Source organism: Monodelphis domestica, chromosome 1, assembly GCF_027887165.1.
Source record: "Monodelphis domestica isolate mMonDom1 chromosome 1, mMonDom1.pri, whole genome shotgun sequence".
Classification (NCBI taxonomy): Eukaryota; Metazoa; Chordata; class Mammalia; order Didelphimorphia; family Didelphidae; genus Monodelphis; species Monodelphis domestica.
Window position 1 is genome coordinate 217,268,280 of NC_077227.1, and position 23,563 is coordinate 217,291,842.

The 23,563-nt window shown below is 35.0% G+C and overlaps 1 protein-coding gene across 1 annotated transcript; it reads right to left on the reverse strand.

Annotated features, from left to right (window-relative positions):
- Positions 1-13,152: 13,152 nt before the first annotated feature.
- LOC130457155 (60S acidic ribosomal protein P1-like) lies at positions 13,153-22,105 on the reverse strand. The gene is given in 4 exon segments (XM_056816045.1): positions 13,153-13,254; positions 13,256-13,283; positions 13,285-13,462; positions 21,943-22,105. Coding segments are annotated over 4 exon segments (471 nt in total).
- Between the last annotated feature and the right edge of the window lie 1,458 nt (positions 22,106-23,563).

Here is a 23,563-nt window from a genome sequence, read left to right on the forward strand (position 1 = left end):
GGAGTTCAGATCCTCATTTATTAGTTGTATGATCCTTGGCCAGTCAATTAACCTCCGTCTTCCTCAGTTTTCTCATCTATAAAATGAAAACAATAAGAACACCTGCCTCACAGGTTACATACCCCTACATCCTCCTCCAAATGGTCATCCTAATTCTAAACACCTTACTTCAAAATCCTTTACAGCAAAAATTGCAATAGCTTCATTACCTACAGAAAGTATCTAAGTTAAATGATTTAGATATAAAATTGTATTATCATCTTGGTTTATTCATCTCTTAGCTCATTTTACTTGATCATTTGAATCACTGCAACACTGCTCCACCCTCACTCCCACCATATACACATTTCTATTCTCATCAATCTCCTACATACTTTAACTTTTAATGGACATTCCTTCCACCTTCTCGTTAACTGAAACTTGATTTTCTTCTCAAACTAGTTCATCTCTTGACACCCTATGTATTGTAAACTTCCCTTACCTCCATCATCACTCATTCTCTCATTCCCCCAATTCACAGAACCCAAAGGAAGTATGTGAATATTCTGTATTCCCTATTACTACTTACAGGCCATTCCTTTACCATTACCTTTCTTATCTTTCTTTTTTTAATTAAATTTAGGTTATTTTTCATACAAAATTTATCCTTCCCACCCACAAATGATCTCCTTCCCATAGGGAAAGAAAGAAAAACAAACACCTTTGAATTTTAAAAACATGTATTGTCACACCCTCTACTTTATTCCTATAGTTACCTCTCCAGGAAGACTTTCATTTCATTAACTAATTGTCTCATAACATATATTCTTGTTTCCATTCTTCCCCTTCTCAATTCATTCTTTTTCCAGCTGTCAGAATAATATCTCATATGCATTCATCTGGTTAGGTCACTACTTTGCTCAAAAATTAACTTCCTATCTTTTAAAAACTGTTTTTGCTTTTTTTCTTTGTATCCCAGGTGCTTAGGACACTGACTGGCACATAAGAAAGGGAAATAATTAATTCTTATTAAGGATTATTGAATACAGTTGATGGTCCTTTATCTGCCATTCAAGGCTATACACAATCTGGTGTTCTCTTAACTTTTCAGGTTTTTATCTCATATAACTCACCTTAATTAATGCACTCTGAACCGCAGTCAAATTGGGAATTTTCTTGGTACAAATTATCCATGCTCCTATCCTTTACTCTCCACCCAACCTACAGGCATTCCTTGTACTCTCCTACCTTGTGCTTTTGTTCACATCATTCCCTTTGCTTACAATGCCCTCCCTCTTCTTCTTTGCCTTTTGATTCCTTATCCATCCTTTAAAGTTGAATTCAAATTCCACCTCAATGAACTCTTCCTGGTCAGTATGAAATTCTCCCTTTACTCCTCAAATGGTACACTATTTTGTGACTCTCTGGCTCACCATTTTAAAAATGTGTTTTATTCAAGCTTTTTTTTTAAACATCATTTTCCCTCCTAATGGAGAATCCTCTCCCATAACAACAAAGAACTAAGACAGACACCGTAAGACAGACTTATCTGAGAGAGCACTAAGCATTCCACACTGGTCATCTATCACCCTTTTCCTACAAAGAAGGAAATCAGTTTCATTGTCAGTCCTCTGGAATCAATAATGGTCATCATATCAATGTGCATCCTCTTATGTTTTGCATTGCTTTTCTTTATTTTAGAGTATTTATTTTATATAGAACTTTCTTATTTCCATTTTCTTCCCTCTGCCAAGTAGGTGCCTAATAAATGTCTATCTCTCTCATGCATTTATCACAACATCATATTTTACAATTTGTTTATTAAAGAGGCAGCTAGGCAGCACAGAGGATAGAGGGCTAAACCTGGAGTTATAAAGATTTGAGTTAAAAAATCTAACCTAAGATATTTGCTAGCTGCATGACCCGGGGTTGTTGTGAGGATCAAATAAGATAATATTTATAAAGCACTTAGCACACTGCCCAGCATATAGCAGGTGGAATAAATGTAGATTAAGTGCTTATTCACACATATAGACTCACTCACTAACCTATAAATTCCATGAGAGCAGAAGATTTGTACCTGATCTAAATTTTTCATCCCACCCAATCCACCACATAGTTTACACTCTGTATAGAACAGGTACTTACTGAATATTTATCAAGTGAATAAATACTAATTGAGTAAGTCCAGTGAAAGTTTATATCATCAAGGATACAAAAGCCTTGCTGCAGAGTTATGAGTGTTGAAATATCCTGAATCAACATGCATAAAGATGTTTGACGACAGATACAATTTTCTTCCAAAGATAGACATAGCTACATTCAAGGCTATATCCTGGTATCTTGAATGCATAAATATATTATCACAGAATCCCAGAGCTGGAAGATGCTTCAAAAGCCTTATTCAACTCACACTGAATAAAATCCTTCCTATAATATCTCCAATAAGTCCAGCCTCCTTTTGAAGAGCTACAGTGACAAGGAAATCACTACTTCCAGAAGCATTCCACTATAATTTTGGCTAGTTCCAATCCATAGAAAGTCTTTCTTGTTTCAAACCTAAGTCAGTCTCTGTATCTTTAGAAAACAGTGCTGTAGTGAGGAGAAGATGTAACACCTACACAATTTGGAGAAAAGAGGTAGATACCAAAAACCTACTGATCTGTATGGGAGTTGGGGGGAAAGACCCACTAGAACAGAGGTTTCAAGCATGCATTTAAAGTAGCAACACTCCCCAGAGTGGTTTAAGGCAGATTAAGAGGTATTAAAGAAATATTTAACAAATACAATAGAATATAGATAATGTTACCACATAATCTTCTAAGACTATCTGAAATCAGTCCATAAAGATTCTTATGTACAATTTAGTGGTCCTCATTTCCATTTGAGTTTGACACTATTGCACCAAAACATATAAGAAGTGATACTCACAACTTCTCAATAAATTTATCAGGGGAAGCGAAACTACAGTAGTTGTGTTTAAAGTAAATATTATGAACAGAAGTGTGGTGTTTTGAGCTATTTAAAGACACCTCAATACCACCTTACACTTAGTAGATTGGCCAGTGTGACAGTATAGGAAAATAATAAATGTTGGAGGTAATGTGGCAAAATTGAGACACTGCTGCATTGCTGGTGGGGTTGTAAATTAATCCAACCATTCTGGAAGGCAATCTATAATATGTCTAAAGGTCTATAAAAGAATGCAAACCTTTTGATTCAGCAATGCCACTACTAGGTCTATATCCCAAAGAGACAAAAAAAGGAAAGGACCTGTTTGTACAAAAATATTTATAGCTGCACTTTTTGTTTTGGCAAAGAATTGGAAACTAAAGGGACATCCCTCATTTGGGGAATGGATAAATAAATTGTAGGATAACGTGGTGATGGACTATTATTGTGCTATAAGGAATGATGAACATGATGATTTCAGAATGAACTGGAAAGACCTATGTGAAGTGATGCAGAGTGAAATAAACAGAACTGGGAGAACAGTATACATAGTAACTGAAAAATTATAGAACGATCAAACATGATAGACTTTGCTACTAACAGTAATACAATGATTTAGGATAATTTTGAGGGACTTATGAAAAAGAATACTATCCAGCTCTAGAGAAAGATCCATTGGAGTAGAAATGCAGATGAAAACTTATTATTTACACTTGTTTATTGGATATATGATTTGGGGTTTTAATTTTATAAGGTTATTCACTTACAAAAATGAATAATATGGAAATAAGTTTTGTGTGATATGTATAATCTAGAGCAAATTGCTTGTAAATGGGATGGGGGAGAGAAGAAGGGATGGAGACAAGAAGAATCATATAACTTTGGGAAACTTATGTGGAAATGTGTTATTAAGATAAAAATAAAGATATTTTTTAAAGCACCTCAAGACCTATTCCCATATGAAATAGGATAGTGAGTTGGTTCCATAAGAAAGAGGATTTATACCATCTCTTGGAGGAGAGCTGAGAAAAGAAGAGTAAAAATAAGAACTGATTGGCAAAAAAAAAAACATATAGAGGATAGATACCATCTGCTAGAGGAAAGTCAAACTGTAGAGAACAGTTAAAGAGCTAAGTAGTATGAAATAGAGGCTGTAAAAGTAATGAGAATGTCATGTCAACCAACAAAAAAGAGAGAAGACAGCTAGCTACAACAATGAAGCAGAAGATGATATTAAGTAGAGTGCTAAAGGAGAGTAGTGACCAACAATGGTTGCTAAGAGTGGAGAAAATAAGCAAAAAATACCACAACCAAAACAACTTTGCAGGAAAACATTGATGTGGAGGGAAAATCTCCAACTGGAACTATACATCCAGGATAGTCCTTCAAGCCACAGGAATTATATGTCACTTACTGTCTCTTTCTCACTAGGTATGATGGTATTAAAACTTGCTTGGGCTCAGATGTGAGCTCTATCAGTTACCATTAACTTACAAAGAAAATTTCTCCCATTTTGAGTCCTGGGAACCATTGTGCTTATAAGTTGCTTCCCCGTGGTGAGTGTTAAATACTGAAATTGTTAGGTCATCCAGGTTTTGGCAAGGAACAGAAAGTAAATGGTCCCAAAATTTTATCCATGATGCAAGGGTTAAATATAAATTTTCTGCATAATGTTAAGAGCAGAACTCGAAGGTATTATGCAATTCTTCCTATTGAGAAGCAATATTACTTAGTTTATACTTTTCCCTCCATTGAAATAAGCAAAATAGAATATCATTACTTTGCATGCATTTTAAAATGAATAATTAAAGGACCTATTTTCTAAATCTACTAAACTTTTTCAAATGTACATACATCTGTGTGCATAGAAGATTATGAAAAAGTCTTCTAATCTATGGAATTAATGTTGAGATTTTAATTAAAAAGATAATGCTTAATGAATTATTACAGGTGGTATAACATTATAGAAGATTACAGATACATTTACAGATGACTGATTTGAAGCATATTTCCTTTTTCTGGATTATGATTGATTCTCTCAAGATGCGTAAATCTTCTTTATGACTATAAATGATATAGTCCTGTGACCATGGACAAATGACTAACACTCTGATTCTCAGTTTTCCTATCTATAAAGTGGGAATATTAATGGAAACTAACTTAGAGGGTTTTGAGAACTACATGAGATATAAAGTGTAGTATTTTAAATTCTTTGCAAATATTAAAATGCTTTATAAGTGTTGCACCCTCTCTGAGTTATAAGCCCAACTTGAACTGAATTGGCAGTTTAAGTTAGGAGAGAATACTATTTCTCCACTCAGGGCTCTAAAAGTAATTGTGAAGGATTGGGACTTCTGGTGTTATTGGAAGTTACTAACCCCAACCCAGTGTCCCCTCTTATTGTGAACCAGTTGACATCAATTTGCTAAGCATTTTTACAAGGTGGCATACACAGAAAATATTTTCAAAAACTAAACTATCTCCCAACCTGAAGGCATATATACCCCTGGCACGTATATGAGGTTCCTGGGAAGTGTGGAATAAAATTTGAAGTACAAACATAGTTAGAAATATATATATTTTAAACCTTTCTGACCAAGTGCCTTACATCATCTTGCCCTGACAGTCTTTTCCTCTCTTTCCATAGTCTCTGCCATAGTCTCTGCCACTGATGCCAGATCAGTGATGAATGAGTTGTTCTCTTGCTTAGGTTGGCTGCCTCCTCTTAGGGCATGGTTATCTCCAATGGACATATTATTTCCATTGGCTATGTTTCCTTTCCCTAATTATCTTCAGTGACCTCCATTCCTGCTAAAGATGCTACCACAGTCACTCTTCTTCCAGTGGTTTTCAGCTATCATTTATGTCCAACAACCAGTTCAACCTGAAATGGATCTCAGCATCCTCCCAAATTCATCAGTTAAGTCATTCCTATTTCAGAATATTTCTTCACCTAAAATATGCAAAAAGAAAACAAAAACAATATAAAATGAGAGGAGAAAAACAGACAATCTCCCTACCTCCAATTCAAAGTAATCTCCCTCTCTTATAAGCTGCCAGGGAAGACTGAGAGCTTATCTGCTTGAACCTCTAACATGAACACTGAGTTCTGGTTCATTGTCTCTTGAGTCCTCAGACTTTCTGGTTCAGATGGCTTTTCATTATCACAGTATTAATCCTGAGTTATCATGGCAGAATACCTGAGCATGCTCTGTATATCCCACCAGAAAGATGGATTTGAGCCTTTTCTGAAGACTAAACCCTCAATGGCCAGTCCTCCAACCTTCAAATGTGAAAAACCACTATTATTATTATATATTACAGGTAAACATGCTGTCACTCTATCCTTGCTACATTTAAGAACACGGTGTTCCTCTCATTCTACTTCTTATTGTATTATATTCTCATGAAGCTTTTTTACAAAATATGGCATTAGTCCTAGCAACCCTCAGATGAAGTAAGAATTACTAAATATTTTTATTTCTCCTTTTTTTGGTTGTTTTTTTTCAATCATTTCATTCATATCCATCTCTTTATAACCCAATTTAGGGTTTTCTTAGCAAAGATATAGGCATAATTTGCCATTTTCTTCTCCAGTTCATTTGAAATATGAGGAAACTGAGTCAAACAGAGTTAAGTGACTTGCCCAGAGAGTCACACAACTAGTAAATGTATGATACTGGAGTTGAACTCGGTCCTTCCTGACTCTAGGACAGGTTCTCTATCTACTATCTGCCCTGTTTTTCCTTTACAAATGAAGAAACTGAATAACAGAAAGATTAAATCATTCCTTCAGTCCCGCATTAAAGGAATTTCAATTCCAATGCTTTACAATATGTTTCAAATTCTTTCCAGACTTTTTTTTATTAGAGTAACTCCTTGGAATCATTTTCTATTAGGTATTTTTATTGGAGTTTAGAAGATATCTTTCAATAGATCTGTTCATACTCCTTCTTGTAACAAAATGGTTATAACACTTTTAGAAATTTTATATTTTTAAATTTCAACTCCTTGTAACATCAAGATACAAAAAAAGAGGTTCAATATATCAGTCTAAGAATATGAAAATAGATGTGACAGACTTTCTCTCTCAAAGGGCTTGCAATCTAGCACAATTGTAATACTCATGCTGTTTAAAAGCTTGCATTATAACCAGAAAGCTTGATCTGCTGCATATGTAGTGGGACATGACTGAGAGCAAGGGCACTATTTCCCATGAGACTCTGGCTATAGTGCTGGCATTTACTGGATGAAAATGAGAAGATTCTATCTTGTCATTGTTGCCATTGTTGTTGGAATAAATATTCTAACGTTCCTAAGTTTGCTAGCAAGTAAATTAACCGAAGTACCCCAGAAGTTATTAAAGTTCAGATTTTCCAAGATCTAGCTGGGTAGAGGTAGAACTCATTGAAGTTATAAAGAAGTCATACTAGTAGTAAATAGCATTGAGATTCAAAACTGAGTCTTCTCATTACATATACAATGTAATTTCTACAGAATAATGTGGCCTCTTGATGTCTCCAAAAGTGAACCAGATCTGTATGTCCCCCATTCATTGCCTTAAGCTTAGTGCTGAAATTTCCATAACTTAAAACTGCACTAAAATTTTTGGGACACCCTACATAGTAGCTGTGTGGGATAGGGATTCTGGAATGTATTTGACACATACACTAACCCAGTGATTCTCAAATATTTTAGCTTTAGAACCCCTTCATCTTTTAAAAATTATTGAAAATCCAAAAGAGCTTTTGATTATTTGGGTAATATATATTAATATTTAGGAATTAAAGCTGATTATTTAAAATATGTTAATTAATGATAAAAATAATAACAAACCCCATTACATAGCAGCATAAATAAATTTTATGAAAAATTATTATATTTTCCAAGGCAAACAATAATAAAAACAGTAGTATTTTCACATATTTTTGCAAATGCCTTTAGTATACAGGATAATAGGTGATCAAATTCTCATATCTGCTATCTGTATTCAATCTGTTGTGATACATTGGTTTAGTAAAACGAAATCAGCCTCTCACATATATGTAGATGTTAAAAAGGTGGAGGTGGTATTTTAAAAGACAAATGATACCTTGTTATCATGACCTCACAGACTCCCAGAAACAGTCTCAGAGATCTCCAAGGGTTCTAAACCCTTATTTTATTTACCATTGCTTTGCCAATTTTTCATCCAAAAACTTCAGGACATAAATAATTTGGGCTTACCTCACAAAATCATGGAATCTGTAGAGATGAAAGAAACTTCAGAAAATATCTAGTTTTACCTAGATCTGAATAAGAATCCCATCTACAATATGCCCAACAAGTGATTATCCAACTTTTTTTTTTGCTTGAAGCCCTTAGTAATGTACCGCCTATGAAATATCAAGCAAGTTTCTTACATTCTTCATTTATTCATATGGAAAATATCATAACATCTACTTCCTAGAGATGCTGAAAGGATATGGGAGATGATGGTCCATTTGGTAAGCTGATAGACAACTCCCCACCCCTGCATCCCCTCTACCCCCAAAAAGCAACATACAGATAGCAAATATTATTTTAGGAAGCATGAGAACATTTTGATGTTATCATGAAGTCCAAAGCCAGTTTGGAAGAATAAATTATTCAGATTATCATTGCTTTTGTATACCTTACATTCTTGGACCACATTTAATACATTTTTGCCATTTTAGCCAGAAGTAATAAAGTAATTCTCAATGTTGACTGTAATGTTTGGCCTGAGCCCATGAAAGACTATTAGGTGGTCACTTCAGCAATTGTCATATTTGGAGAAAATGCAACCATAAATCAGAGCTATTTCCCTATCCTTCATTTTCATAAGCTTCTTACAGAGTAGTTATAATGGAGACATTGTATAAATCCACAGCCTTTTATCCACACAACTCCAAGTCTTGGGCTATTTCTGTATATTTGTATGTGCCCCCCAACCATAGTTATTCAAGTTCTTGAGAAACAACAGGGAAATCTTTTTTTTTTCCTAAAGAAAGGAGAAATGAATGCAAATTATTAAAAATTTAAACATTTAATCATTCTGATATTTGTGTATTGTCTTTTTATTGGCACGTCTTTAAATGAAGGTGTGTGAGTGATGGTGGTTAGAAGGAAAGTACAATAATGACCACTGAAAAATTTCTTCCACCCTGTGGGATTTGAGAGGATTTGAAAGGAATCAAAGCAAATCTGCATTACAATATCTAGAGTCCTGTAGAGAGGAACTCACAGAAAAATAATCTTTATCCACCCTTGCCACAGTATATAAGAGTATATGTACAGTAGATGAATATGGCATATATGATTTGAGTTTTAAATGATTTCTTGATACTTAAAAAAAATGGGGAAAATCCCCATTTTTTACTATTAAGGCTAAAGCTAAGGCCATGTAAATTAATAATAATCTGAGTCATTATTATTTAGGGAACATTTTTTCATTCACTTATTTTGTTTCCCAAGATGGAAGAAATAAATGTGTTGTATTTGCCCCCATTTTAACAGCTTAAATTCTTTTTTTCCATTAGAATTCTAGTGTGTTATGATCTGGGGATATAAGGAACCTCACATTCATATAGTATAGTTCTCTACTCTTCACAGATGAGTACACCATGGTCCAGGGAAGTTAATTAACTTAACCTATATCACATATGTAATAGGTATGGCCTGGTACTCTATCCACTGTGCTGCCTAGCTGCTCCTTTTTTTATTATTGTTAAGATCACTAGCATCCTCTCAGACATGTAGGGTTGAAAATTTAGTCATTCTTGATTCTTCACTATTACTCATCTCATATCAAATCCATTGGCAAATCTTGGTATTTCTTTCTGTATAATATGTGTATTACACATATGTAAATTATTTATACTTTCTCTCCACTTAAAAAGATATCATCCTAGTTCAGGCTATAATCACTTCTCACCTGGGCTATTATGATAGCCATATAATTGATCTCTTTTCCTCTATATATTGCAATTCCAATCTATACTCCATTTAGCTGACAAAGCGATTTTTCTAAAATACAGAGTTGATCATACAACCATGCTCTTCAATAAATTCAGGTAGTTCTCTATTATTTCCAAGATCAAATATAGAGTCCTCTATTTGGCATTTAAACTCCTTCTTAACTTGGCCCATTCCTATCTTTCCAGTTTCTTTGTACTTTATTTTCTTTTCCATACTCTCCAATCAAGGTATAATGGTCTGCTTGTTGTTCAATGGCATTGCTATCCATCTCCCTGACTGTGCTACCTATCCCCAATACTTGGAATGATTTCTCTTCTCTACCTGTGACTTCTTTAAAGCCTTTGCTCAAGAATTTTCCTGCAAGTCTCTGCAAAAGACCTTTCTTTCCTGGTCACCATAGATGCTAATGTCTTCCTCTATGAGATTACAACCCATCTACTATGATATGGAAATTGTTATTTAAATGTTATCCCTCTGTTCCAATGTGAGTTTCCAGAGGGTAGGAATGCATTTACCTCTGTATTTCCAATACCTAGCAGAGGTGGTAAAAAACAATCTCTCAATAAATGCTGCTTGATTGATTAAGAACCTTGGATTGAACAGATGCTTCCTAAATCTCTATTAATTCTAAATATATGATCCTTTGAAATATAAACTATTGTTAAATTATTAATTCTAGAGTATAAGAAACCTGACAATAGCACTTTCTGAATATGGTAGATACTTAATAAAGATTGTATGGATTTATTTTTCTTTTATTACATATAAAGATTGTTTTTTTTTCCCCTGAAGTGAATAAAATAGTTGAGCAAATTGCCTGAATGACTCACGTAAAACCCCTTATTCCTGAGTAAAGGGATGATTTTAGTCCTGCATTATATGGATTGACTCAGTAAACACCCAATTTGCGACATAGCCATTCAGTTCATGGCAAGAATGCTATAGAAATGGACGGTGTCTTCATTGTCAGAGAAAGGGTTTTTGGTGAGAAAAGAAGAAACAGCTTTAAAAAAAAGGGAAAAAAGATACATAATCTTCCAAACCAAAGTCTCTAAAAATAATGTCAGTATAGGACTGGTTTTCCACATTACTTATGCTTGAATGTATTTTCTTCCTCAGAATTTTTTTTAATTTATTATCTGGATCAATTCTTCTGCTGGGCACTTCTTACCTTTGATGATACTATAATTTTTTCAATGCAACTTTATTTTCACAATGTGAAAATTATAGAGAATACTTATTAAATAGTACAAAATCTGCAAGTATCAGTCTGATTCCATATCATATTAAAAAAATAGAAGTTCATAAATTTCGAACAGTCCACCAAGCAAGTACAGGCTAAACCATCATGAAATCTACCAGCCCAGTTAATAATTCAGTGACATATCCTAGAGAGAGACACAGAGAAACAGAGAAAAAAAGAATTGTTTGTTCTTCGTTTTCAATGGACCAATGGCATCATAGGGTGATGTCTTGACAAGCATAAATTGGATTTCAGTGAAGTCAAGTTGCATGAAGTCTTGAGCCTCTCTCTCTCTTCCAATATCTCAGTACAGTAGTAAGGCAAAAGACACAATGACTGGTAATGGCTTGGGATGCAGTGGATGACCTTGGTGTCTTCATGTCTGAACAGATTCTAAGTACTCCACAGCACCTGCTTCAACTGCCTTTATAACCATTGAAACAAATTGTTCTCATCCACCCGTTCTCCAAGGCAGAGTCTTCACATGTTTGGGGCAGACAACCCCCTAACTCACAGATGGGTTTGTGAGCCATTGTTTACCCTCAACCTTGTTTATCCCATCTGCTGAGATGCCTTTACCAGAGTGTGACCACTGAGCATGCTATAGCTTCTTGGAGCCACAGATGAGAGTTGAATATCAGGTAGACACTAACTGTGAGTGAGCAGCCCTGAAAAGGATTCAGCAAGCCATAATTCCAGAGGTGGCTGTGCTCCTTTAACACCCGTATAATACTGCACACAAGAGAGTATAGAACTATATAATAATTTGCAATTTATTGTATTATTGTAATATTAATATCTTACTATATTTTAATTTGTCAATTAAATTCTTATATGTATTTATGTGCAAAAAATCACATTATATAGGATATCAGCAAGAGTTTGCATATATCTGTGAGATTTCAGCCATCTGCAGTAAGTTTTGGAATGTATCCCCATGATATGGGGGCCCTCCTATAATTTGCTCACAGTGTATGTTTATCATTCATAGAACTATATGATCTTGTAACATTTCCTCATTTGAACAATTTGAGAGAACCTATTATGCCAAATATGAAGACTTTAGTTTCATAGATAAGAAATGGTAGAATAAGATGTTCTTATAAAAATAGAGGATGATTTAGAGTTGGCAGAGACTTTTGGTATCACAGAATCACAAAGTCTGGAGAGGACCTTCTCTAAACCACCCTAGACTTGAACAAGAATTCCTTTCTACAATGCCCCCAAGAAAAGATCTCCCAGTCTTTGCTAGGAGTCCTAAATTAGATTCACTAGTACAACTGTTCTGTTCTACAAATGGGAAAATTGAGGTTTAGAAAGGTTATGATTTAATCAAGGTCATATAGATGAAAAGAAGCAGAGCTGGGGACTGAAACCAGATGTTTGGGCTCTAAATCTAATGCTCATTCCTCTCTACCAAAATGCCTCTCCACCCACACTATTCTGCCTTTCCACTCACAATGTGCTGCCTCTACACTCACACCATCATAATAAATGGATCCAAATGCCAGGAGATAATCCAGATGGGAAAATACCAATTCTTCATACTTGTCACAGCAGTTGCACTAATGATGCAAACCCCCCTGATCAGTGTTGCATAAACAATCCCAGAATTATTCTACAGAATATAATTTGTAACCATTCCAATGCTCCCACTCTAAGGTAAGCAAGTATAACAGAGTACAAATCAATTTTTATTTGTTATTCCTTCAGTCTCCAAAAGAATTCTTTGGTTCACTGTCACTAATATTTATCAAATTCTTGAAAGTTTTTGCATGACCTTTCTTTCCATATCATCATTTTGGTCAACTGTCTATCATTTACCAAATGATTTCTTTTTTGATGACAATTATTTGACACAGAGCTCTAAACCAACATATGTTCTATTATGTTTGCTTATATTTGTTTCTTTGCTATGGCAATATGAAACAATATCATATTATTTTAAACTTGATGTTTCTTTTTTTGTCAAGCTTTTTATTCCATGTTACAAATAATATTTAGTCAAGCAGACCAAAGCCGGTGTCATCATCAGAGTCTTCTTTTTTGGCTTCTTCTTTCTTCTTCTCCTCGGCAAGAGCAGCATTTCCATCAGGGGCAGCACAACCCAACTGCTGGGGCAGGTCCATCAACTTCCAATGTTTACATTGTTCAAGGACTTTGCAAATAATCCAGGCCAAAAGGGCTCAACATTTATACCTGCTGCTTTAATGGGGGTGTTAATTTTATCCTCCATGACCATAACCTTATCATTGTGAAGGATGTGGGCAGAGTAGATACAAGTGAACTTGAAGATGGCTATTTCAAGAGCTGGTCAAGGAAAGGCTTATTTGTAGTGGTGCTAGCTGCCAGCTGAAATGAGGGTTTACTCCAACACAGCCTTAGCTTCCAAAGAACAGAGCGCCTTGGAGACAACTGAAAAGAAATCTTTTCTTTAAAAAAATCATTTTTTCATGTAACTAGTAATAATCTATATTGCTTTATTGGGCCTATAGATATAATTGAAGCAGCTATCTTCCTTTTCCTTGGGAATTTCTTTCTTCTTTTCAGAATGAAAATGCAATAATTGTCCTTGGATATTACCCTGGGTCAGTTAAGAACTTCGTTCTGGCAGTGAATGTCTCCATAGTCAAGACAAAAAATGTCTTCATTGTCACCTATGGAAAAAGATTCTGCTCTTGCTTTGAAGGATCTTCTTTGATCAGTTAAGTAATTCTCTCTATGAGGTTAAACCTTTCATAAGGTACAAATCCTCCTTGCCCCTGGTACTTATTCTATTCCCTTCATAAGCTTTCAAACCTTATTCATAATTTTGATAATAGTCACTTTCCTGCTGCTATGCTGTTTGTCTGGTTTTATTATTTTCTAAGGATTTCTTCCTTATTTACTGTCCCACTCTGACAAATATCATACCTTCAAAGGAGAGTTTCTTTTTTAAAATCCTTCACAGGGGGCAGCTGGGTAACTCAGTGGATTGAGAGCCAGGTCTAGAGATGGGAGGTCCTAGGTTCAAATCTGACCTCAGACACTTCCCAGCTGTGTGACCCTGGGCAAGTTACTTGACCCCCATTGCCTAGCCCTTACCACTCTTCTGCCTTGGAACCAATACATAGTATTGACTCCAAGACGGGAAGGTAAGGGCTTTACAAACAAACAAACAAACAAACAAAAAACCTTCACAGAGATTAGAATCATTGCAGAAATTTCCCTTCTCAGTCCAACCAACTAAATTTTTGGAAATGTCGATACATACATTAAAATTAATTTTAACAATGATTACTAAGTGCTCACTAGCTTTTGATAATGCTATGTCAGATGCAACATACTGTAATGTTTTCCTTTGGGGTATAAACTATTTCTCAAAGATAAACAAGATATACAATAACAATAGCAGCCAGTTTTTTTTAGCACTTTAGGAGTTGCAAATTACTTTTCACATATTCTCTCATTTGAGATAATACTTCATGAACTTTGTCCAAAATGAAAGAAGCTTAAGGGAGATAATTTTATTCAGCACTTTATAAAGAATCTTGTATATAGGGAGACACAGAAATTTGATGGTGATCTTAGAAGAAAAAGAAAAATGTAATTGGCTGATTGAACTGTTGAATAGCCAGTTATAGATGGTTTTAGCAAGTATTTTAATCACTTTGTTAGCCAGATTCCCTGCTCAGTCAAATAGGGATGGGGCTAATTCAACAGAATAGCAAGGTCTTGAACATCAGTTAAAATATCTCAAATATGAGATACTTCAGAATCACAATAGAAATGACAGACATCATCTCAGGTTATTTATTAGGGATTGACTTTCATTTAGGGCATATATTCACTAAAAGGAGTAACTACCCTTCGGCAAATAAGACTCTGATTTCAGGCTGAATCCACATATGGATTTTTAAAATTAAAAATGCTTTTTTATTTATATAATTTAACAGAATTTCTATAGCATTATGAGAGGATAATGGAAAGTAAGGATATTAGACCACATAAACTAAAGGATATAGTATGGCAGGCATGAATATAAAGATAAAATATGGTTTTGAGTTAATCCCTCCTATAACATTTGGAAAGCAGAAGATCATACATAGCTAAAATAAAATAAGGATAAATATATACATACATACTTAAAATGTTTTGGGGTAGGACTGGCTTAAAAGTATACAAAGAATTCCCTACAACAAAGGAAAAAAGAATTATAATAACCATAAACATCAGAAAATATCAAGTCCGTTCAATATTTGCAACTGATGAAAATGGATGAAAGCAAATGGTAAGTTCTGAGATTTACCAGTAACTTGGGTGGTATCTCTTCCTTTCCTATGCCTCTCTCCTCCTCCTCCTCCTCCTCCTGCTCCTCCTTCTCCTGCTCCTGCTCCTGCTCCTGCTCCTGCTCCTGCTCCTGCTCCTGCTCCTCCTCCTCCTCCTCCTTCTTCTTCTTTTCTTCTTTTTCTTCTTTTTCTTCTTCTTCTTCTTCTTCTTCTTCTTCTTCTTCTTCTTCTTCTTCTTCTTCTTCTTCTTCTTCTTCTTCTTCTTCTTCTTCTTCTTCTTCTTCTTCTTCTTCTTCTTCTTCTTCTTCTTCTTCTTCTTCTTCTTCTTCTTCTTCTTCTTCTTCTTCTTCTTCTTCTTCTTCTTCTTCTTCTTCTTCTTCTTCTATTCCTCCTCCTCCTCTTCTTCCCCTTTTCTTTGAAATGCACTGTACTTTTTTGCCTAATTGTGCCTATTGTACTACACAAGAAAGTTTCAGTGATTTCAAGAGTTCCCTCAGTTCTACATGGAAGTATGTTTGTTGTAAGCATTCATTTTACACTGTGAAAGAAAATATTGTGAGCTCATAAAGGACAAGAAATAGTGTCTAGATTTTATAAATTGTTTAACATGTAAATACCTTAAATGATTATTATTTTATGATGCTCACACTTGTGAATCATTATCTAGTTACCTTTAAATAAGTACAATGGAACATTTAATTCAATCCTAAATTTGTGTCTATTGCAAAAATGATTTATGATTACATTTTAAAATATGTTTCATTGATTCATCTTTACCAAAGAGGATTCTCCTATATCTCTTTTCATTGATTAAGTTTTTGAAAACATTTATGGAATAGAACATTTAACATATTTATCTTGGATAAATTATACAAAATTAGTATTTTGCCATTCCAGAACTCATACACATTTTGGTTTCCATTCAAGATACTTGAGAGCAGCATGAAATTAAATTCTTAGTAATAGAGGACTACTTCAAAATGGTGGGGAATCCAGAAAAAAGGTAGGCTGGAACAAATTACATAAAATAATAACTTGGAATAAATTACATAAAATAATTTAATAAACAGCCAGCATGATGCTAGCTGATGAAGTCTCTGAAAAAGCTTTCTTTTTCTTCCTCCTTGGAGAGTGACATGATAAAGCTCAGATCTGAAGGTCTTTTGCAAGTTGTAATGCTGGAAATATACATTTGGGTGCTAAGTATGACTTTAACATTGATCAAGTTTACAGATGGCTGAATTCCTATTTAAGTAGAAATAATAACTTTTTAAGAATATTTGATTGCTCTGGATTCTCCTGAACCTCTCTATTAGAAGTAAACTAGGTATTTCTGGAAACTGCAATAGCTATTTAGAGGTGAGTGTTAAAGTTATTATTATGGAGTGGGCTACATAGAACAACCTATCTCAATATTTATGTAATATTAAAGGATTTTTTAAATATTCTGGACCTATGGCTTATCTGGTGTGGGTAACTCCTCATATGGCAATTCTCATTAACAGTACAAATTAGCAACTCATTTGTAACTTATAGTCCCCAAATTAGCTAAGGCAATGAAAGGTTATTTGCTCATGCCCTTAGGGCTAGTATAAGTCAAAAGTAAGGCTTGAACTGAATTCTTGTCATTTCCTTTTCCATCTCATTTTACATATGAGGAAAGTGAGGTAAATCGGGTTAGGTGACTGGCAAAGGGTCACATAACTAGGAAGTGTCTGAGGTCACATTTGAACTCAGGTCTTCCTGACTCCAGACCCTAATCACTGAGAAACCTAGCTGCCCATGTGTTTTATACACAGAAACACATATAAAATATGTATATATATTTATATATGTATATATATATATATTTATAAACCTTAACTTGCTATATAACATTTGCTATTGCTATTATTAGTCTCATGTTTCTGACATTTAGTATCATTCCTCATGTTTTATATCCTTGTCTTATTGGTTCTAGCAACAACAAAAATATTTCCCATTTTGTCCCTGTCCCATAACTTCCACTGCCATTACTCTGGTACAAATATTTCTTTTTGAATTCCAATGCTAATGCAATAACCTACTTGCAGGTATTCATGTTTCCTGCTTTCCTTCATACTAGCTGCAGATTAACCTTACTTATGAATAGATCTCATGATGCCTTTACTTCCAGGATTTTCCTCTTGTCTACTAAATTTAAAACTAATATTGTTTCCTGCCATTACACACAATTTGATACCAAACTACTTCTTTAACCTTTTTTTCATATCATATAACTCTACTTTGCATCTGCAACTCTGCCTAGTTTTGAGTCCACAGAACATGACACATTTCCCAAGATAAGTTCATCACTTCTGAATTCAGCAAGATGCTAATAACATAAGTCTTCACTGATACCACCTCCCTTATTGAAGGGCTAGAAAAGTACCAAACTCTTCCCAATGCCATCCCTAGAGGGCAGAAAATGGGCTTTCAGCTCACTTAACTTTTACATCTGTTGTTCTGCCTGATTTCAGTTCCATAGAACAAAATAGCACTCATCAAATACCTCCTAGTCCTGTGGTGGTGAAACTATGGCACATGTGCCAGAGGGAGCACTCAGAGCCCTCTCTGTGGGCATGCAAACCATCACCCCAGCACAGAGTTCACCAGAGTCCATTACTAGAAAGGCAGAGGGACATGGGCCCAGGCTACACCCCTCCTCATCACCTGAGGACATTATTCACATCATCCACCCCTCTAAAAGGTTTGCCATCACTGCCCTAGTCTGTCCTGATCCCCATGTTCCTTGTCTTGTTTTGTGTGTTGTCTCCCTCCCTTTACATTGAATTGTAAGCTGCTTGAAAGTAAGGATTGTCTTTCTTAAAGTTATATCCCCAACACTTATACAGAGCCTGGCACATGGAAATTGTTTAATTAATGTTGATGGGATTGGATTGGATACTTAGCCTACATGGTTACCATTCTCTAGCTACATCTGACTATTCACCATCCTGATGTATCACCTGTACTTTACATGTTTTTACTCATGCTAGTACCTCTATCTTGAGTGCCTCTGATTTCATTGTTTTGAATTTCTACCCATCCTTAAAAGTCCAACTCAAAGTGACAGCTATTCTATGAAGCCTTACCTCAAATCATTTGTTCTTATCATTAGCATTTTGTATGTACACTTTCTTATATACTTAGAGAGTTTCAAATGTCAGTTACTTATACATTTTTCATGCTCCTTTTGTAGACTGTAAGATCCATGAGGACAGGTATCAGGTATTATCTAAACTTGGCACCTTCACAGTGTCTAGTTCACTGATCTCTATATATGAAAAGCCAAAGAAATATTTATTAATTGAATCAAATGTGATGAATCGAGTTTAGAGCCAATTTGTTGAAATAAGTTAATTCTAAAATACCAGTTGAATAGAATAACATCATGTCCTATGAGATCACATCGTACAAAATTATAGTAGGATCTTAGATATGAAAATTTTATATTTGTAGGAAAATATATAAATAATAGCACAATCATAAACAGATTACTATCTCAAAACAAACAGACTACCTTTACTTCTGAGACACATTCTCTAAAGGATCTCATATCTCCTTTGGATTGACAATTTAGCATTTTTCTACTATGAGGCAGCTCACTCATTACCTTTCCTTTGGGGTTAATATTATGGACTATAAGAATTGCACATTTCCAGTGACCATTACATAATGGTCATCATGGATACAAGTATACTTAAGTGATGGGAAACATGTCTATTTTGATTAATGAGTTTTATGGCTGAGATTCAGAATGGAGAAGTAATTGAGAAGAGTCAGAGTAGAAGTCTACTACCACCCACTCTCCATGTTAAATGAAGAATACTCTGGGATCCAATGACCCATGACCTCCTTGCTATTCTTCAAAAATGGCATGACTCCATGACTTTTAAGTGTCTGTTCTTTATGCATGGGGTGCTCTCCCTCCTAATCTCTATCTCCTGATTTTTTTTTTTGGCTTCCTTCATGTCTGAGCTTAAATCTAATCTACTGCACAAAGTCTTTTCCAGTCTTTGTCCTTCCCTATGTTAATAATATTCTATTATATATGTACATATATATTTGTGCATATATGCATATGTGTCTATATAAATGGGTGGGAGGATATATAGAAATATATATTATATATACATATATATATATGTTTGTAAATAGATGTTTGCAAGTTGCCATTTCCATTAGACTGAGATTCTTGACAACAGGGACTTATTTCACTTCATTTTGAAATTTCTTTGTATCCTCAGTGGTTAACATAGTGCTTGGTACATATGAGGCATTTTATAAAAGCTATCTGACTAAATGACATAGAGCAGTGGAAGAGATATTACTAAATTTCCAACTAGCTTCCTATGAAAAATACCTAACTCACTCATTAGGAGGCTACAAATATTCTGGTTTCCAAAGGCCCCCATTTTCTTAGAAACAAATATCTAATCAACTCTCTACAATTCTCTTTACTAGTAACTCGTATCAAAATAATCTAGTGACTGAAAGTAAAAGCTGCCATTCTTATGACCCTTTAAATTTGGGAAAGTACTTTTTAAATATGATTTCAATTGAATTTCATGACAGTTAAGAAATAACGGTAATATTATCTCCATTTCATGAAGGAGGAACCTGAAGGTCAGAAAAGTTATTATGACTTGCCCATGGTCACACAGCTAGCAAGTGTCAAATAAAGAACATGAGTCTTCCTGTTATCAAGTCCAGTCACAAAACCATTTTGTTGCTTACAAAAATAAAATAAAATCTGGTTATTTTTGGAAATATATGTCATGCTTTCAAAGTACATTAGCAGGCAGACTTTCCAAAACAGTGAACTTAACTCATGAATCATGATTATTCCTCCCAAGACAAAATAGTTCCTTATTTTTGTGGCATCAAACATATTTTCACAATTTTAAATAAAGTATAGTCTAGGAACTTACTTTTAGTCACTGATGAGTCCTTGAAAAATGATGGTTCTCTCAGCAGTTACTGAAAAGAGTAAACAGCTTTAGTAATATTAAGGATGTCAATAGAGCTGGAAATAGCAGGGAAATAAGGTAAATTATTTTTGTCACGTTGTGGGTAAAGTTCTAATTAGCATCTTATCTTCCCTCATTCTTTTTTTTTAACAATATGACAGTTAGCCATCACTTGGAGGGATCCAAGCCTTTGCCTGACCTGAATTTGCAGTTTTCTTATCAGCATTTTTTCATATTTTGCATACTGAAGCACTTTTTGACATTTCCTTCTAGAGTAAACTTTCTTCCTCAGCTTCCTTCCCTCCCAATTTCCTGTCCAATTGACATTTACTGTTGTAACCTTTAACTTTCAATGTTCAGAAACACCTATCATATATGCTCTCACTGACATGAACACCAAGATTATTCCTAGGCCCTAACAAATCTTGACTATTCTTCATCAGTGGATCATTGGAATAATATATTTACAGAGAACTTTATGATTTTCAAAGTGTTTGCCTTATGACAACTCTGTGAAGTAGATACTTTCCAACTCACCCCTTTTTTATGTAAATAAGGAAATTGAAACTCAGAGAAGTTAAGAGATTTATCCAGCATCACAATTACCATGTGATAAACTAGGATTTGAATCTAGGATTTATGACTACAAGTCAAATTTTTGTCTACACTCAATAATATGCCAGTTCAAAGAGCAAAACGATGCTCAGGAAAAGTGGCCAAACCTTATAGTTAAAGTAACATTATGATAAACTTTTCCTGTGGCATTTTCTTAAAGGATTACAGTATATAATCCAGAAAGAAACATTGGAAATTAACTGTTGTAGCCAGATTTATCCAACAGAGGAAACTCGATTTAAGAAAGATTGAGTGATTTCATATATTATATATGTGCATCTGATACCCCCCAAATCACACAGGGAGTAAGTAGAGTCAAATTTCTGGTATCCTGGCTCTAAATGAGGCAGCTAGGTAGTACAATAGAAAGAATTCTGGACTTGCAATCAGGAGATCCTCAGTTCAAAGTAGATCTCAGACACTTCCTAGCTGTGCCTTTTTTAGATAAGTCATTTAACCTCTGTCTGCCTTGTTTTCCCTATCTATAAAATGGGGATAAAAATAGGACTCAGGGTTGCCCTGAGGACCAAATGAACTAAAATTTACAAAATACTTTGCCTACCTTAAAGCACTTTATCAATGCTAGCTGTTGTTGTTATTATTATTATACTACATTATTCTACAAATACCTTAGTGAAGATGGTGCTTGGAGTCCATGTATTTTCTTGGTTGCCCTTCAAAACCTCACTCACAGTTTCTATTGTTCCATGGACTAGATGGCATGGTGAATAGAGCACCAGGCTTGGAGTTAGGAAGACCTGGCTTTGCATACTTACTGTGTGGCCCCGGCAAGTCACTTAACCTCTGTTTGTCTCAGTTTTCTCATTTGTAAAATGGGGATAATAATAGCACCACCTTCCCAGGGTGGTTGTGAGCATCAAAGGAGGTAACAATTATAAAGCATTTAGTACAGCGCCTGGCACATAGTAAGTGCTACTGAAATGTAAGCTATAGGCATCTCGTTGGAGGCTGGATGATTTGGAGGATTTATATTTGGGAGCAATGATTACTAAGTCTTTGGCAATATTTAGTAGAAACTTGTTTTTACTTTCTTTATGTGATAGGTGAAGTTTGGGCATCCATTCAATGCTCTGAGTCACCAGAAACATACATGTATATAATACATACATAAACACATGTGTTAAATATTTGTGTATTGTGTGTGCATTGCACCATGTGTATGTGATTTATGTATGTGTGTACATGTATATTGATATCTGTTTGTAAGTGCATTGTGGATTGCATATATAAGTAAAAGGAGATAGGTATACATAGCTTTGTGTATATATGTGTGTTCCTATTGCCCTAAAGCTTTGCTCACCCAGCATGTGAAGACTGCTTCAGCGGAACAGGCTGAAGAAACCAACAAGAAGGTTCAACGGCTGAGATGGCGATGCAGCAAGGCACTGTGGAGTGCTCAGGGCATGATGGGGCACAAAACATGGCCATCCAATGCAGCTGAGGAAGTCTCCAGGTGTAACGACTTTTCGTGCCAATGGACCCAGGCTTCCAACGCCGAGAGAGTGGGACTGTCTCTGTGCATCAACTTTTCCACTTAAATCTTCATGCACAGGTGTCTTTGTGCACAAAGACGCACAAAGACAATCGTCATCCTTGGTTCGAGAGACAACCAACATTGCCCTAAACCTCTGAATGTAATCAAATTTCACCTGATGATTAAATAAGAACATAAAAATAAATGCACACATACATAATTCTACCTGAATATCATGTTGAATTTTAATTTCTTTCTTGCCATAATATACCCAATCTACATGACTTCTTAGATTAATTGCTTGTCCAGTAGAATGTGTGAGGGACCAGTGCCCCATTTGTACTCAGCATTTCCAAATGAACATCGACACAAATATATCATCAGTCTTCTTGTTCCCAAGATCCTTTGCAACTATTTTCTCCACTGGATGGTAGGAAGATAATGGTGAGCCTTTGTATATTCTTAAGGTCTGGAAAGCATCTTAAATATATTTAGTTCATTTTATTATGCATTATTCCCATTTTACAGATGGAAACAGACTCAAAGGAAACTGAGTCTGAGATGAGGTAAATAACTTGCTCAGGGTCAGATGTTTAGTCAGTCTGAGGCAGGATTCAAAATCAGGGTTTCTTGACTGCAAGTCCAGCTTTCTATGCATGTCACCACCGAGAGCTCTTTGCATCCATAGTAAGAAGCAAAACTGTATTCTAGCTCCAGGAGCTGATCCAAGGAAGAACTCTTACTGCCCGTAATGCTTCTTAAATATCTGGAAACTGAATGCTATGGCAGGCATCAGTAGAGGGTTATTGTCTGAAACTCCTTAAAAGTCGGATCATTTCCATTTGGTAGGAAAACCACTTTTCACTCTCCTCTCAAAAGTCACATTTTCATTCTTCTCTTAATCTTGAATATTTGGGAGTGAATTGATGTATATAGATAGATATCATAAAACTGAGAGGATATACCTATGCACTGAAAGTGCTTGGAAAAATATCTAATTAAGAATGCTTAATTATGAAACCCAATATGCATACTAAGAGAA